Source organism: Ahaetulla prasina, chromosome 6, assembly GCF_028640845.1.
Source record: "Ahaetulla prasina isolate Xishuangbanna chromosome 6, ASM2864084v1, whole genome shotgun sequence".
NCBI lineage: Eukaryota > Metazoa > Chordata > Lepidosauria > Squamata > Colubridae > Ahaetulla > Ahaetulla prasina.
Genome location: NC_080544.1, coordinates 6,381,057 through 6,398,272, shown reverse-complemented (window position 1 = coordinate 6,398,272; position 17,216 = coordinate 6,381,057). Strand labels below are relative to the sequence as shown.

Genomic DNA, 17,216 nt, shown 5'->3' with positions numbered 1-17,216 from the left:
ACAAGTAATTTCCAGATTTTCTCTTCCTTGTATTGAAACACTGACAAAAGAGATATTGCAGAAAGATCCATTGGTATATATTTCTAAAGCTGCTTCTTTGCTGGCATGTAAAACAAAAACAAAACCAGTGGTCATCTGTGACTGATGTTGTACTGTCTGCTGATGGCTGCGCCTTGTTCCTTTGGCAGGACGGCTTCACCCCGTTGGCAGTGGCTCTCCAGCAGGGCCATGACCAGGTGGTCTCCTTGTTGCTCGAAAACGACACGAAGGGCAAAGTCCGGCTCCCTGCGCTCCACATCGCTGCACGCAAGGATGACACCAAGGCGGCTGCTTTGCTACTGCAGAACGATCACAATGCCGATGTGGAGTCCAAGGTTAGTTATGCAACATTTTTTTCTTCGAAAGGACATGGATGGATGTGTGCTCTTCCTCTGCTGCTCTTAGACAGGAGTTTTGATTATGCAAGACATCGATGCCCTTTGCCGTGGCTTAATTGAAGCATTTTTTTCAAGTTGAATTTAATGTTGAACTTGAATGCGCAAACCAATTTTAGTCAACCAATTATAGTTTGACTCTACCAGTTATTGCAAATGTAGAAACAGCAGCACCAGGAGGTCTATGGAGATTCTCGGTCATCCAGGTCATGGTTGTCCCAAAGGTGCTTTTCCATGAGAGGCAGAATGTTTTCAAGGAAAGAAAACCAAGAAAGTCCAGTTGCCTTTTAGAATAGCATCTTTGGGACAGCAACACCAGGAGGCTTGTTAAGTTGGCTGCCGCTCAAGAACTGGTGGATTTTTGATTTATAAGCGTACGCTGTGTATCTGTGTCTCAAAATCGTTGAAGAAAACCTGCAACATGCAACTGGTGGTGAGAGGTCTTTTGAATCATTTGAGGTCCATCAAGGGGCTATTGCAGTCTTGAGTTTACTTTACTGAGCCCACTGCCACTCTAGTGCAGGAGAGCAAAAGGTTCATTCCAGGAACTACCTTTGTGACCCCACAGCCCATGAACCAAGGACTGGTTAGTCCTGTTTAGTTTTGAAGGGATAGGTCAATTGCTAGGGCAAAATAGGGGCCTTTAATATACGCAATAAACCCTTGAAGTGCCTGATGTTCCTTCGCAAAATGGCTGTGGCCTGGCTTACCTCAGATGGGGCCCTTGACACATGAATGAAGCCTGGCACAGCTTCCAGCCCATGGAAGTGACTCTCCTTTCTTTTTTATTATGTGAGAAACTGGCAAGACTCAAAATCAAGAAGTCTAGAACTGAAGGCTGTCATGGGATAGAGGAGAAGAGAGAGGGTGTGTGTGTTTGATTTCTCCCAAGGGGTATTTACTTACATGTTTAACCATTTGTGTTTCTGCCGGTCAGCCCTGCTTCCCTTCTGTGCTTGTTTGTGATTTTATTTTAGCCTCATCTGGCCTTCGCAAAGCTTTCTGCCCCATTATGGCCGTTGGAGAACTAACCATCCATTTTTCCCCCTTTCCTTTGCTTCCCAATGTGTTAACCTAGATGATGGTGAATAGAACAACCGAGGTATATCTCTATATCTATATAAAGTCTTCTCTGTGTTTCAACTATGAGTCTCTCTGTGCATCATCGCTCTTCTTCTACCACTCAGAGCTGCTTCTTCTTTTCTTCCTTTTCTTCTCTTCTCTGCACTGCCTTTTAGAGGAGTAGAGAGCGGCTTCCGTCTGAACCGAGGGTGGCATGTGCTGCTGGGGGTGGGGGTCATTGGGGTGATGGGGAATGTAGTGGAGGGGCAGGGTTTTCTGCAGCTGAGTCCCACGCTAAAAAAATTCCCCTTGAGAGAGCTTCAGTGGAAGTCATGGCCTCCCCACCCCACTGCCCCAGAGACAGAAGGTGGGGGTCCAGCCGGGTTTCCATTGCTGGATCGAGACTTTATCCGCTCCGTGCACAGCTGCAGACATCTCTGGCCACTTCTGCACCCGGGACTGGCTCCTGCATGACACTTGGTTGTCGGCATCCACCAGAAGAGATGGATTCTTCCCAGGGACTCAGAAATGTCTGAGCTGGAAGCAGAGGGAGCATGGCTAACCAGGCTTGTGGACCATTTCGGAAGCGGATGGGTTCCCGACGAAATTTTCACTCATGGTGGGAATGGACGGAATGGCTGCATGTTTTAGCATTTGTCAAAACAGGGGAACTTAAAAAAAAAACAAAAAAACAATCGCTCAAATATCAGAGCGACTCACTGAACATCTTTGTTTGGATGGATATTTTCTCATGAAATTGTAAGATTAATCCAGCCTGATTGCTCACAGTGGGAGGCGTCCATCTTATATAGAATAAATTTAAAAAAAAACCCACCTCTTATTAATTCCTTTCAAAATAGACTGGTGGTGTTTCAATCAGCATCTGTCTTCAATCTCTGGATAGTAAAAATAGCCAGCAATTATTTTAGGGGACTTCTTTCTGAACTTTAGCAGGGAAAATTTTTAAAATATTTAACTGGTGAGGATGCGGAAATATACATCCCAGATAGATATTTCCAAAAAGACATTGACTTAACAAACTAAATGGCAGGCATCATTTGCCTTGTATTAGTAGCATTTTTCATAGTTTCTTTTTGAAATAGCCAAATACTTTTTTCTGCTCTTTCTCTCCCAAAATATGAGTAACACATTTTCTTCTGAGCTCTCCCAACCTCCCCATCCTTAAACAGAACGTTAAGCAAAACCGTGGTGAAAATTAGAACACCCATCCTATTTGGGGAACATGCATTATAGGAGTTCCTGGAAGACATTTGAAAAAAATAACAATAATTGATCTTTTGCTGTGTATGTTGTGGTTGTTTTTCTTTATCTTTCAGAGTGGCTTCACTCCTCTGCACATAGCTGCTCACTACGGGAACATCAACGTAGCTACGCTTCTATTAAACCGTGGGGCAGCTGTGGACTTTACTGCCAGGGTATGTCACAATCCATTAAATAAAATCATCTATGTATTTTGCTTAGTGCTACTCCCTTGACCCAGAATTTTTTAAGCCTTTCGACTACAACCCCCATCATCTCTTTTTAGTAGAAATTGTAAGCACAAAAGCTTCAGGGCCTTGTTAGGGCAGAAGTCGGACACTGATTTGATGTTTGCATCTTGTAGCACAGTGGTGGCAAACTCAAGGTCCGGTGGCCACCCTGGAAACAGCAAAGGACCAGCCCATAGTGCATCTGCCACTGAAAATGGGCTCCCGAGCTCCATTTTCGGCTGCCACGGCCTCCTGCAACCCCCTGCCAGTGAAAATGGAGCTCGGGAACCCATTTTCACTGGCAGAAGCACCACAGGCCACTACAGGCGCCCCCAACACAAATGACGTTGAGCTGGCCATGCCCACCCCGGCCCTTCCACCCCAGCCCCCCCGAGGTCAAACACAGCCCTGATGCAGCCCTCAATGAAATTGAGTTTGACACTCCTGCTGTAACACGTAGGAACATTTCCAAGAAAGGTGAAGAAGGGTTTTTCAGATTTGGAGGTTCAGTTTCAAAACTTTGTTCCACTCCCCCTTCGATTGCTTGGTGGAGCTGATTAAGAAAAAAGAGGAAACAGTTTCCTTCTAGTCTGGCTCTTGGGGACTCCCCGGGCACAATCATGGGGCTTTCTGGACAACAGTGCAGAAGTCACTCATCCTGATATGCTTGGAGGAAGAAGTGAAGGTTTCTTCTGCAGAATTAATGGTTCTGTTTGGATGGCAGTTGAGCTTTCGGTGTATTTTTCTTCCCCTTTAAGGATGAGTCTTTTTGGGTTCATATCCAAGGACAACTTCACTGAAGTGAGTCAGCACAAGAAGAGCAGATAAGATAGTTTAAGAAGACACTCATGCTACAAGCAGAGAACTAGGGTAGGAACGCTGAAAGAGGCCCTGTATTAATTTAGGAGGCAGAGATGCAGTGGTGGGTTGCTACCAGTTTGCCCTGGTTTGGGCAAACCGTTAGCAGCGGCAGCGGGAGGCTCTGCCCACCTGCCCAGATGTCATCAAATATGATTTGCGCATGTACAAAAGCTTCTAGCTTCAGAACCAGTAGCAAAGGTAAGTGAAACCCACCCCTGCCGAGATGTCCTGGGGTCCAGCTTAACCTCTGGCAGTTGCATTGATTAATGCTTTCTTGGTGGTGTGATAGATGTGCTTTGCTTCTGCTGCTGTCTTCCAGGAAGTTTTTTGCACCTTCCCAAGATATATATATATATAGGTCTTTGGTTATTCGGGTTTTCTCCCGCGTAAAATTGGAAGTATCTTGGCGACGTTTTAACAAAGTCTCATTCGTCATCTTCAGGCTTCAGCTTCGTGCTTCTGGGAGCAATGTGTGATTGCAGCTGTTTCTTCCTTTTTAACTGCTAGTTTCTTCCTTTTTAACTGCTATTTATATATAAATATATATATATATATATATTTGTTTTCTGAGGTTTTCGCGGGTGTTTGTATGTAGGTCTTTGGTTATTCGGATTTTCTCCTGCAAGATGATACCTCCTGCCTACCAGCCATTTGGAAACCCGCCCTTATTGACAAACGAGTCCCTAACACGAGGAACGACACCAGACCCACACTCATGAGGTCCACACAGGATGTCACCACCGCACATCCACCCAGAAAGCAGACCCAACCCACACTGATCATGAAGCACGACCAAGGACCAGAAGCCAGACCACAGCTACAACATTAGCCATTTCAAACCCCTCCAATCCATACATGCAGCAGACTGACACCCACTATGAAGATGTAGCACGACCACGACCACGAAGCCAAACAACAGCAATGCAGCTCACCAGCTCAAATCCCCCTGCAACTCAGACTAATCTGAGCACAACCAAGCCCCCACCGAAACAGGACACACCCACAGCCAATCAGAGCACAAAAAAACCCCCATCCAATCAGAGCAAAGCCAAGCTCCCATCCAATCAGTTCAAACCCCCACTAGCAGTTAAAAAGGAAGAAACAGCTGCAATCACACATTGCTCCCAGAAGCACGAAGCTGAAGCCTGAAGATGACGAATGAAACTTCGAAACATCGCCAAGACACTTCCAATTTTACGCGGGAGAAAACCCGAATAACCAAAGACCTATATATATATATATATATATATATATATATATATATATATATATATATATTCTGAGGTTTTCGCGGGTGTTTGTATGTAGGTCTTTGGTTGTTGGGTTTCTCCAGCGTAAAATTGGAAGTGTCTTGGCGACGTTTTAACAAAGTCTCATTCGTCATCTTCAGGCTGGTGTTTACAGCTTCGTGCTTGAAGCTGTAAACACCAGCCTGAAGATGACGAATGAGACTTCGTCGAAACGTCGCTAAGACACTTTCAATTTTACGCGGGAGAAAACCCAAATAACCAAAGACCTACACACACACACACACACACACACACACACACATATATATATATCCCCCCTATCGCAATGGTGCCAGCTCAGCACTCAGGGCAGTGCCACAGTGAAAATAATCAAGAGCCATCTGGTATTGGGCCCATAGGTTTCTCATACCCTGGAAGAACTGCCCCGAGACTAGGTGTGCAGGGCACAAGACACCTTCCTACCAGCTGCGGTTGCTGATGGCTCTTCCTATGCTGAACAGAAGGGGCAGGAAAGGAGAAGTCAGGAAAACAGAAACTGACCAGGAACCTCTGCTGCCCATGCTTGAAATCCGTGCAGAAGAAGAAAAAAAAAATCCTACCCCCCCCCCTTGCCATTTCCTCAGAGGTCCTCCAGGAAGGGAGGAGGGAATTTAAAATGGTGCAAGAATGAGTACCTTGAGTGGGAAAGAGATTCCACCCAGGTGAAATGCAAAGGCTGTTTCTTCTCCCCCCTGCAGAATGACATCACTCCCCTCCATGTAGCATCCAAAAGAGGGAACACCAACATGGTAAAGCTGTTACTTGACAGAGGAGCCAAAATTGATGCCAAAACAAGGGTAAGACTGACCACCGTTGCTTTATTTCTCTGTATTGCAAAACAGTCCTGGACAATCTGATCAGTTCTGCCATCTTCGGCTCCAAGCCTCATCGCTTGTGCAGTGTTTGTACACCATTGACTCTTGCTTGTTGACATATATTGAGGATGATTAAAAACCACACACGCACACAAATCCACATCAAAGCGTTCACTTTCTCAGCATGCACCCAACAACACTGCACACCAAACGAGGGCAGCTCTCTTTCACTGCCCCAGGCAGAGCAATCCCTAAGAAGGAGAGGGATTTCAGGAAAAAAAATAAGGGTGAGTTGGTCAGCGAGGAAGTTGCATCCACTTGAACCTCCTAGGGTTGGATTACCACTGTGGCCGCCTGTGGAGGATGGGCTTCCTCCCCTTGCAGGAGACTTTGAATGGGTCTTCCAGCCCTGCCACAACTTTGGGCCAATGGGAGTTCACTAGCAGGACGTAAGCTCCATAGCTGCCTTGCAATTGGCACTGAAAGGGACATAGCATTTAGATCAGGGGTGAAATGCTCCCGGTTTGCACCGGCTCCCCCGATTAGGTAGCGATGGCAGCTGCTGGTTCGGAGGACCGGTAGCAAAAATCCCTGGCCACGCCCCCCTGCCTCTGCTGAGCCGCACCATCAGCAGAGGTTTGTTTTTTTTACTTTTAAAAGTTTTTCTTCAGCTGAAACATGCCTTGAAAAGTAAAAAAAAAACAAAACCCTCTGATGATTGCAGGGCTGAGCAGAGATCATCAGAACACTTTAAAAGTTTTTTTTTTTAAAAAAAACCCTTCAGCCGAAGGGGGGAAAAAAAACACAAAAAAACCGGAGGTTTTAAAAGCCTCCTCTGGCGATCCCAGAGGAGTTTCCTGATCCTCACAGGTTTTTAAACTCACTTTTTAACAGCCCCCCCTTACAAGAGCCCCCACCCAAGCCCAGCCAATGCCCCCTCCTCACTTACCTAGAATTACTGCTCTTTCGGGCTGGCAACGGCATGTTTTCTTCAGCTACTGAAGAAAAAAAAAAGGTTGCTTTGACTTCCTGCTTTGCTGGCTGAGGAACTCTGGGATTTGAAGTCCACAATAAAATAAAATAAAATAATAAAATAAAATATTTGTGCAGCTTTCTGAGATTTGGGGTGTTTCTGTAGTGTTTCACTCTAAGTACACAAACACACAAAATCTCAGAAAGCTGTATATGGCATTTTGTGAGTGTGTGTGTGTGTGTGTGTGTGAGTTGTGTGTGTGTAAAGTGTGAAAGTTAGTTTTTGAGCTTTTTGTGGCTGTGTGAAGTGTGAAGTGCAGCTGCTTTTACATTGTGCGTGAGTCAGTTGTGTTGTGTTGTGTGTGTGTTAAGTGTGAAAGTTGGTTTTTGATACCTCTTATTGTTTTTTATACTTTGTTTATTATTTTTATTATTTATTGTTATTGGCCACGCCCACCCAGTCATCTGACCACCAAGCCATGCCCACCAATTAAGCCACGCCCACAGAACCCGTAGGGAAAATTTTTAGATTTCACCCCTGATTTAGATGGAGGTCCCACTTTGATGTCTGGCGGGAGCCTTTGCTATATCTTGTGACAGTAACTTCTACCGGCTGTGCATTGTCTGCAGGATTTCTGGTTCTCCGCTTCCATTATTTACTGGAGTAATGAATAATGATTATTCAGAGCCCTGGTGGCGCAGTGGTTAGAGTGCAGTACTGCAGGCTACTTCTGCTGCCTGCTGGCTGCCTACAATTTGGCAGTTCAATTCTCACTGGCTCAAGGTGGACTCAGCCTTCCATCCTTCCGAGGTCCGTAAAATGAGGACCCAGATTGTTGGGGGAAATACGCTGACTCTGTAAACTACTTAGAGCGGGCTGTAAAGCACTGTGAAGCGGTATATAAGTCTAAGTGCTAAGTGCTATTGCTCCTGTGACTCTGGGGGCGGTTTCCCTAAATGGTCCCTGGGCTCCATGTAGATTTATTCCTCTCTCCTGGGTCCTCTTTTTCTTTGGGAGCAGCTTCCTGATAATTTCACACTTTGGCATTTGAGATACAACAGGATCTTAAAATAAGATTGCCCTTACTAGATGTGATCTCAATGACTAAAGCAATAAAACCACATTTTCCCTGCCTAAAAGATGCTCCCCAGCATATCATGGTGGTTAATGGAGCACACTGTACACTCAGGGAATCATCAAAGCTGCTTTGAAAGCACTTCCCAAAAATGCGTGGAAAAGAAGTGATTGATGTGGCTTAAATAAGTAAAAGAGGTGATGTGACAGCTAAATAACATGTTGTATAGATCTTGTTTATGACGCTAAGCTTGCTGGCATTCCGGAATGTCATTTTCTCTTCATTATTGTACTGATGTGTCCTTATATTTTTCTGGTGTTTATTTGGCTGGTTTTGAACCTCTTTGACATGGTGTTCAGGTGATCGTATCTTGTCTTAATAAATTGGCTTATGAATAGCTCTTCTGCCCACGCATTTATCCTCATCTCCCCTCCTTTTGTGGGAGGAACAAGCAAAGCACAAACTCCCAAATTAGCTGGAGTTGCTTTGATTTGTCCAGTGTGGCTCTGGAGATCGTTTTTTTCCAGGCGGTTTCTGCTCTTCCATGAGACCCATATCCTAGGGAATATTGCCATCTGGGACCACAAATGCAAATTGTAGTGCCCACCCCCTTAAGAACAGAGATAAGGTCACCTCGTTCCAGAAAGCACCTCTAGGAATGAGTGGCATACAAGCAAAACACTGAAATGACATGAAATGGTTAAGATCTAGTTTTTCTGAAGGGCTCTTGGGACGGATGAGTTGCAAGTGCTTTTGGGTAGAAGTCAGGCTGCTGGCTGATTCTGTTTCCTGCAATTGTGGTTATTTGGTTAGCTTTGGTCATGTGAATGTTGTTATATTTTAACCTGGTGACTAAAGCAAAGGTATAAACCGCTCACGTTGACTGTTACCTGGAGCACCTGAGCTCCCAGTAAACAAACACCTGGAGGAACCAAAGAGCAAGGAAGTCATCTAAAGGCCTGAGGAAGCTACTCAGTCCTGCTGCCCTTCTTGGGATTTTGACTCTGTGGCAATTTCAGGTTTCAATGGAGCTTAGGAGAGTCGTGGGCTTGATGTGTTGTGCAGCCACTGAATGATACGAAGGGAAATACGAGGGCTCAGTCTCATAGACCAAGGCTACGGGTAAAATATGCCTCAGCTGTGAAGTAAAGCAGTGTACGTGCTTGGCCTGTCACAAACTGCCTCAGCCATCTTAAAGAAAGTGACATTAGCTGACACACTGTCCTGGAGGAACATTGTGAGAAGTGCCAAGGAGCAAAAAATCCAAATAAATGTCAGTTAAATAGGAGAAAGCAGGACCTTCCTGGAGCTTGAAGACAGTTGCATGAAGCGCACTAAGTTGTGGTTTTCTGAATTTGGGAGTTTTTTGAGGTAGTTTTTGAAATGATGACCACTTCATGAAACCCATGAGTTCCGGAAGCAAAAGTACTGAGGAGATGTGTTGTCAAACCTCAGAAATTCAGGGATCAGGCTTGAGCAGCTTGGAATGATTTACCTTTCCAGAAATACAATATTCTTGGTTGTTTCTCATTAACTCATAGATGAGAGCGTATGTTGTGGCCTGCCAGCTGCCAGAGGAGCTGGTGGTAGACTCGGACGATGAGAAGGTTGGGGAAGGAACTTGGGCCAGCGCTGGAGTCTGGGGACCGCCTGATGGATGCTCTGTGTCGGACGCAGAGATAGAGCCAGAGGCGTCTGACATTTCCCAGCCACCAGAGAGGCAGCTGCCTTTAGAGGCTGATATGAGTCAGGAGGAAGAACAGCTGGGGCCTGTTCCAGACGCACGTATGTGCATAATAAATAAATAGGAGGAAAGGGGAGTGATTGTCATAGTAGACAACAGTTTGTATTTCTGAAGATTTTGCTCATTTTGTTTTGTGCCACAGAGACTCTTGCCAGAACTTAATTTGCAGCCTTTTGGCTGGGAGCTCCGGGCCTTGCAATTATCGCAAGGAACTGATAAGGTCTGTACTGCCGTTAAGTCCTTGAAGGACTATTGCCTGGACTTTTCAGTGGGTGAATGCAATTAATTCACAAGAAGTAAATAAAGAGGGGGTTTTCATGATCACAGTCTGTTTCTTGCTTCTGATAAGGCTGGGTCAGAACAGGATACAACAAACATTATCCTTTCACCATTTGCAATTCCTGAGGATTCTATGACAGGATGCATAGAGTTGCATCATCTAAATGAGACATCTTCAGGATCTTTCCCAGTGTGTAAAACTAAAGATTTGACGGTAGGGTTAGGGAGGAAAAGCATTCATCCTACCCCAAAATTTTCATTTTTGGGTGATGGAGAAAAAGTCCCTCCTGGTAATTGAGGGACACACTCAACCCAGGGGTGAAATGCTCCCGGTTCGGACTGGTTTGCCTGATCGGTAGCGATGGCGGGTGGTGGTGCGGAGAACCAGTAACAAAAATCCCTGCCCCCCTTTGCCCCTACATGCCCAGCTAAGCTGCACAATCATCAGAGGTTTTTTTTACTTTTAAAAGCATTTTTTCTTCGGCCAAAAAAATGCTTTTAAAAGTAAAAAAAAAAAAAGCCTGTGATGATCACGTGGCTCAGCTGGGATTGTCAGAATCCTTTCAAAGCATTTTTTCTACAAGCTCTTCGGTTGAAGAGGCTGTAAAAAAAAAGCTTTGAAAAGGTTCTGGAGATCAGGCAACTCACCTGGGATCGTCAGAATCCTTTCAAAGCATTTTTCTACAAGCTCTTCGGCCGTAGAAAAAATGCTTTTAAAAGTTTTTTTTTTAAAAAGTTGGCCATGCCCACCCAATCACATTACCCTCCCCCCACCAAGCCACGCCCACAGAACCGGTAGTAAAAAATTTTACATTTCACCCCTGACTCAACCTCACATGGTAAGAGCACGCGAGGTTGAGTGAGTCCATCAGATGAAGAATTTTGCATGGAATCTGTTCTTTGTGTTTCATAAAATTGTTCTTCAAGGCTTTTCCTGGGAATGCCTCATTCAGAAATGTGTTTAGAGAAAGTTTGGGTTTGTTATGGTGGGGTTTGAAGTGACTACTTATAAGATTGGACTTAAAATATCAATTCTGAAGTATCATTCAGAATATGTAGGGGAAAAGACCAAGCAGAATTTCATCTGGGAGAAGAAGCTCCAGTGAACTGTTTGTTTTATACATAAGCCAGAATAAATATTTATTTATTTATTTATTTATTTATCAAACTTATATACCGCACCATCTCCCGTAGGACTCAGGGTGGTTCACAGGCATATTAAAACAATATAATAAATAACCATTAAAACCCAGTTAAAACTAAATATTATCCTGGCCTGATCACTAAAACAATAAAAACCAATAAAACCCCCATTAAAATTTAACTAAAACATTTTGTTCTTAGGCTAGTCCCGCACGCTGAAATAATAGAGTCTTCAGTTCACGTCTGAAGGTCCGGGGGTCGGGGAGTTGTCGTAATCCCGGAGGAAGCTCGTTCCACAGGGCTGGTGCTGCCACAGAGAAGGCCCTCCCCCTGGGGGTCGCCAACCTGCATTGTTTGGTCGACGGCACCCTGAGGAGGCCCACTCTGTGGGAGCGCACAGGTTGTTGGGAGGCAATCGGCGGCAGAAGGCGGTCTCGAAGGTATCCCGGTCCTAAGCCATGGAGCGCTTTAAAGATAGTAACCAAAACCTTGAATTGCACCCGGAAGACTACCGGTAGCCAGTGCAGGCCGCGCAGGAGAGGTGTTATATGGGAGCAACGCGGTGCTCCCTCTATTACCTGCGCGGCCGCATTCTGGACTAACTGGAGCCTCCGGGTGCTCTTCAAGGGGAGCCCCATGTAGAGAGCGTTGCAATAGTCCAGGCGGGAAGTGACGAGGGCGTGAGTGACCGTGCGTAAGGCGTCCCGGTCAAGGAAGGGGCGCAACTGGCGGATCAGGTGAACCTGATAAAAAGCTCCCCTGGCGACGGCTGTCAAATGTTCTTCTAAGGACAGCCGATCGTCCAGGAGAACGCTTAAGTTGCGCACTCCTCCTGGGGGTCAATACTTCTTCCCCACAGTCAGCGATGGTGTAAGCTGACTGTACCGGACGCCGCACCCACAGCCACTCTGTCTTGGAAGGGTTGAGCCAGAGCCTGTTCCTCCCCATCCAGACCCGCACGGCCTCAAGACACCGGCCCATCACCTCAACGGCTTCATTGGGGTGGTTCGGGGTGGAAATGTACAGCTGAGTATCATCAGCGTACAGATGATAATCCACCCCGAAACCATGGATAACCTCACCCAGCGGCTTCATATAGATGTTGAACAGGAGGCGAGAGAACAGACCCTGAGGCACCCCACAAGTGAGGTGCCTGGGGTCGACCTCTGCCCCCTGCCAACACCGTCTGCAAGCGGTCAGAGAGATAGGAGGAGAACCACCGATAAACGGTGCCTCCACCCCAATCCCCCAACCGTCGCAGCAGGATACCATGGTCGATGGTATCAAAAGCCGCCGAGAGATCTAATAGAACCAGGACAGAGGAACAACCCCTGTCCCGGGCTCTCAGAGGTCATCCACCAACGCGACCAAAGCCGTCTCGGTGCTGTAACGGGTCTGAAACCGGACTGGAGCAGGTCCAGATAGACAGTTTCCTCCAGGTGTTGAGGAAGCTGATTTGCCACCACACTCTCAACAACCTTCGCTAAAAGCGAAGGTTGGAGACTGGACGATAGTTCGCTAAAACAGCGGGTCAGGAGGGCTTCTTGAGGAGGGCCTCACCACCGCCTCTTTCAAGCGGCGGGAAGACACCCTCCAACAAAGCGTTGGTAACTTCCTGGAGCCAGCCTCGTGTAACCTCCCGGTGGCCAGCACCATCCAGGAGGGACACGGGTCCAATAAACATGTGGTAGAGTTCAACCTACCCAACAACCTGTCCATGTCCTCAGGAGTCACAGGATCGAACTCAGCCCAGATAACATTCTCAAGACTTGTCTCCGCCATCCCACCTGAATCTATCCAATCAGTGTCCAAGCCGTCCGAATCTGGCGATTTTATCAGACAGATACTGAACAAAATCCTCAGCACGTCCCTGTAAGGGGTCCTCCCGAGCCTCCTGCGTAAGCAGGGAGCGGGTCACCCTAAACAGGGTGGCTGGGCGATTATCTGCCGATGCGATGAGTGCGGAGAAATAGTTATGTTTCGCCGCCCTGATCGCCACTAGGTAGGTCTGAATATATGACCGTACTAGTGTTCGGTCAGGTTCGGAGCGGCTGGACCTCCAGGCGCTCTCTAGGCTTCTTTTCCGGCGCTTCATCTCTCTCAGCTCCTCGTTATACCAAGGAGCTGGTCGAGTTCGTCGCCGGGTCAGAAGCCGCAAAGGCACGACGCGGTCTAAGGCGCCAGCGGCCGCCTCATCCCAGGCGGCCACCAGCTCCTCAGCCGAGCCGTGGGCTAACTCCCTCGGAAATGGCCCAAGCTCCGTCAGAAACCTCTCAGGGTCCATCAGGCGCCTGGGACGGAACCATTTAACCGGTTCCGTCTCCCTGCGGTGAGGTGTAGCGGTCCGAAAATCTAGCTGAAGGAGTAAATGATCTGACCATGACAAGGGTTGAGATATTAATTCCCCTAACTCCAGATCATTTAGCCACTGTCCCGAGACGAAAATCAGGTCCAGTATGTTACCCCCGACGTGGGTGGAGACCGCAACTACTATTGAACCATTATCCTATGATATTGGCAAATGTGACTTCTTAATTCTGTTTTAATAAAGTAAAAAATATAATTAAGGTGTAGCTTTCTTCCTGGACACTACTCTGTAAGCATTAATAGCAATAGCACTTAGACTTATATACCGCTTTACAGTGCTTTATAACCCTCTCTAAGCGGTTTTACAGAGTCAACATATGGCCCCCAACAATCTGGGTCCTCATTTTACCCACCTTGGAAGGATGGAAGGCTGAATCAACCTGGAGCCTGGTGAGATTCAAAATGCCAAATTGCAGGTAGCCGGCAGGCAGCAGAAGTAGCCTGCAGTACTGCATTCTAACCACAGTGCCACTTGTCTGTTTTTGTTGGTTTTCCCGCAAAAGAGCCTTAACTTTATATCCTTCAGGATGGCCTGACGCCTCTGCATTGTGGAGCCCGAAGTGGCCACGAACAAGTGGTGCGGATGCTGCTCGACCGCGGAGCCCCTCTTCTTTCCAAAACGAAGGTAATGTTGTGGAGCTCAGGATTTGAGGAATCATAGACTCCAAAGTCTCTCATTATGTCCATCTTTTGTTTTGGAGAGGCTTGTAAAGAAGAGAGTTTCGCTGAATATAACATGATTGCAAATTTCTGTTGTTTTCCAGTTTAGGAATAGTCTTGCATTTAGGTGGGACAGGTAATGCCTTTTAGAATTCTCAAAATGGTTCTTTGTCTACATTATTTTGTGTTACTTATAACAAAAACTCTGTAGTTCAGGCTAGAACTTCTGCACCCATTTTTCAGTTGGGAAGTAGGGCAATTGTAGAACTCATGGCAGGTTCCTTAATTTCTTGGTTCACCGTAAGACTCAGCCCTATGTCTTAGCTTTTTAAACAGAAACATGCTGCATTCTGTCTTTTCTGCCTATACCTGTGAGCAGGTGAGAATTTAAGGCACTTCAAGCATGTAAGACAGATAGATGTCTATTGATATTCAGTATATTTTTCTTCCTGTCTCAGGTGAAAATTTATTCAAACAGGATTTTCAGGTTTTGTCAGTGTTTGGCTAGAGATTAATCAAGCAACGAATCAGCGAACACCTAGAGGCAAACAAAGTCATAACCAAAAGCCAATATGGGTTTGTCAAATGCAGATCATGCCAGATAAATCTCATTGCATTCTTTGACAAAGTGACAAAATTAGTGAACCAGAGGAATGCTGTGGGTATAATTTACTTGGACTTCAGTAAGTCTTTTGATAAAGTATATCACAACCTAGTTACTTGATAAGATAGAAAAATGTGGGTTAGACAGCATCACCCCCAGATGGATTCATAACTGGCTGACCAACCGCACCCAACATGTAATTCTCAATGGAACTGTATCTACACGGAGGGAAGTATGCAATAGGGTACCCCAAGGCTCTGTTTTAGGCCCAGCACTCTTTAACATCTTCATCAAAGATTGTATAAGGGGATAGATGGGGAACTGATCAAATTTGGATGACACCAAGCTAGCAGGAATAGCCAACACTCCGGAAGATAGGCTTAAGATACAGAAGGATCTTGATAGACTTTAACATTGGTCGGTGTCTAATAAGATTAAATTCGGTGGGGGAGGGAAAGTAAAATTCTACATTTAGGCAAGAAAAACCAAATGCACAGGTACAGTATAGATGGTACCTTGTTTAATAGTAATAATTGTGAGAAGGATCTTTGAGTCCTAGTAGACGATCACTTAAATATGAGCCAGCCGTGTGCTGCAGCTCCCAAAAAAGCTAACACAGTTCTAGGCTGCTTTAACAGAGGGAAAGAATCAAGATCATGTGAAATATTAATGCCACTTTATAATACCTTGGAATCCTGCACCTAGTTTTGATTGCCTCGATATAAAAAAAGATGTGGAGACTCTATGTGCAGGGAAACGGTATAGGCCAGGGGTCTGCAAACTTGGCTCTTTTAAGACTTGTGGACTTCAACTCCCAGAGTTCCTCAGCCAGCTTTGCTGGCTGAGGAACTCTGGGAGTTAAAGTCCACAAGTCTTAAAAGTTGAAGTCCACAAGTCTTAAAAGTTGAGGTCCACAAGTCTTAAAAGAGCCAAGTTTGCAGACCTCTGGTATAGGGTTTCCTGCCTAAGCAGGGGGTTGGACTAGAAGACCTCCAAGGTCCCTTCCAACTCTCTTATTCTATTACAATCCTTCCATCTGTCAACTTTTGACCTGCAATGCCTGTGATTAATTTGACTGTTTCCTAATAAACATTTTCCCCTATCAGGGGTAAACCATTTGAGAAGCCTAAATTATGTTATTATTTATTAAATTTCTATACCACCCAAATCTCAATACCTCTGAGAGGTTCACAAGTAAAAAGCATTAAAAATATTAAATAATAGAAGAAAGAACGAGAAAGGAAATAAAGGAGTGCAGATAGCAAAACCCAGACAGGAGCCAAAAACAGATGCCAGAAACCTGGGCGAAGGCTTCCAAGCCTTATCCAGGCCCAAGTACAACTTTTGGGGTGCCAAGTAGCCCAAAAGTAATTCTATCAACCCAATTTGGATTTGATTTCCCATGTCAGTCTGTCTTTCAAGATAGAAGGGATTCAAAGCAGCTTGTGGTACAGAATTGGGCATTCAGTTGTACAAAGAAGAAAGGGCAGTTCAGGTTGAGTTTTTGTCAAGTCCTCCTATAATGTTTGCACCTCATTCTCCTGTGTTTGGCCCTCAGTCTTCTTCCTCCAGTGGAGAATCCTAAAGCTTGCTTCAGGGTGGTCTCGAGAAAAGCTCAGATAAACTATAAGGTTATTTTCTTAAGGAATTTCTAAAGCAGCATTTCCTTTGTTTGTTTATGTTTAATCTGTGTTGACTAGTGTGTGGATTTGATTCTGAAATGGTCTTTTTTTTAAAAAAATTTCATGCGTTGTCTGCATGTGCTGTAGCAGCGGAATTCAGCCTAATATGGATTTGACCATGACCCACTCTTCTCTGATCATTACTTTTGGCACAAGCAAATGTCTGCTAACAAGAAAAAGGAGATGATAGTCAATTTTTGAAGGAAAAGGTCATGGAAAACATTTTGCCTCCTTCACCTTTTCTGGTACCTTCAGTTGTGCTTCCTTAGAGCCAGGCTTTCTACAGTTTGCCTGATCACCCCGAGTGGTCTCAGAAAGTCTTCTGAAGCTCCTCTCCTGTCTCAGTAGATGGCACCCTTGGCCCAATTTAGTTTAGGCTTGGAAGCCAAGCAGGGTTCATCCTCTTCGGCTCTTGCAGGAAGCTCAAGAGAAAGGAGAAGCTGTTTTGAAACTCCTCCGACCAAGGGTCTCCAACCTTGGCCACTTTAAGTCTTGTGGACTTAAACTCCCAGAATTCCTCAGCCAGCAAAGGCTGAGGAATTCTGGGAGTTAATCCACAAGTCTTAAAGTTGCCAAGGTTGAGACACCTGCTCAGACTATAATGATTTTCTATGTAAACAAGTTTTAGAGTAATCTTGTTTGGACAAAAGTGGTTGTGAGGATGCAGAATACCTCTTTTCCTGGTAAGTACAATTCTAAGCATGGGAATGTGTATGAACTTGACTGTTTCCTAATAAA

At 45.5% G+C, this 17,216-nt stretch overlaps 1 protein-coding gene across 10 annotated transcripts in view; it reads left to right on the top strand.

The window, feature by feature from the left end:
* The window catches only part of ANK3 (ankyrin 3), a 345,627-nt gene that overhangs the window by 206,032 nt on the left and 122,379 nt on the right, over nucleotides 1-17,216 (top strand). For all 10 annotated transcript variants that reach the window (XM_058189397.1, XM_058189394.1, XM_058189398.1 and 7 more), the window contains 4 exons: nucleotides 189-374; nucleotides 2,834-2,932; nucleotides 5,835-5,933; nucleotides 14,059-14,157. In XM_058189397.1, coding sequence (XP_058045380.1) covers nucleotides 189-374; nucleotides 2,834-2,932; nucleotides 5,835-5,933; nucleotides 14,059-14,157 — 483 coding nt within the window. The remainder of the gene's footprint in view (nucleotides 1-188; nucleotides 375-2,833; nucleotides 2,933-5,834; nucleotides 5,934-14,058; nucleotides 14,158-17,216) is intronic.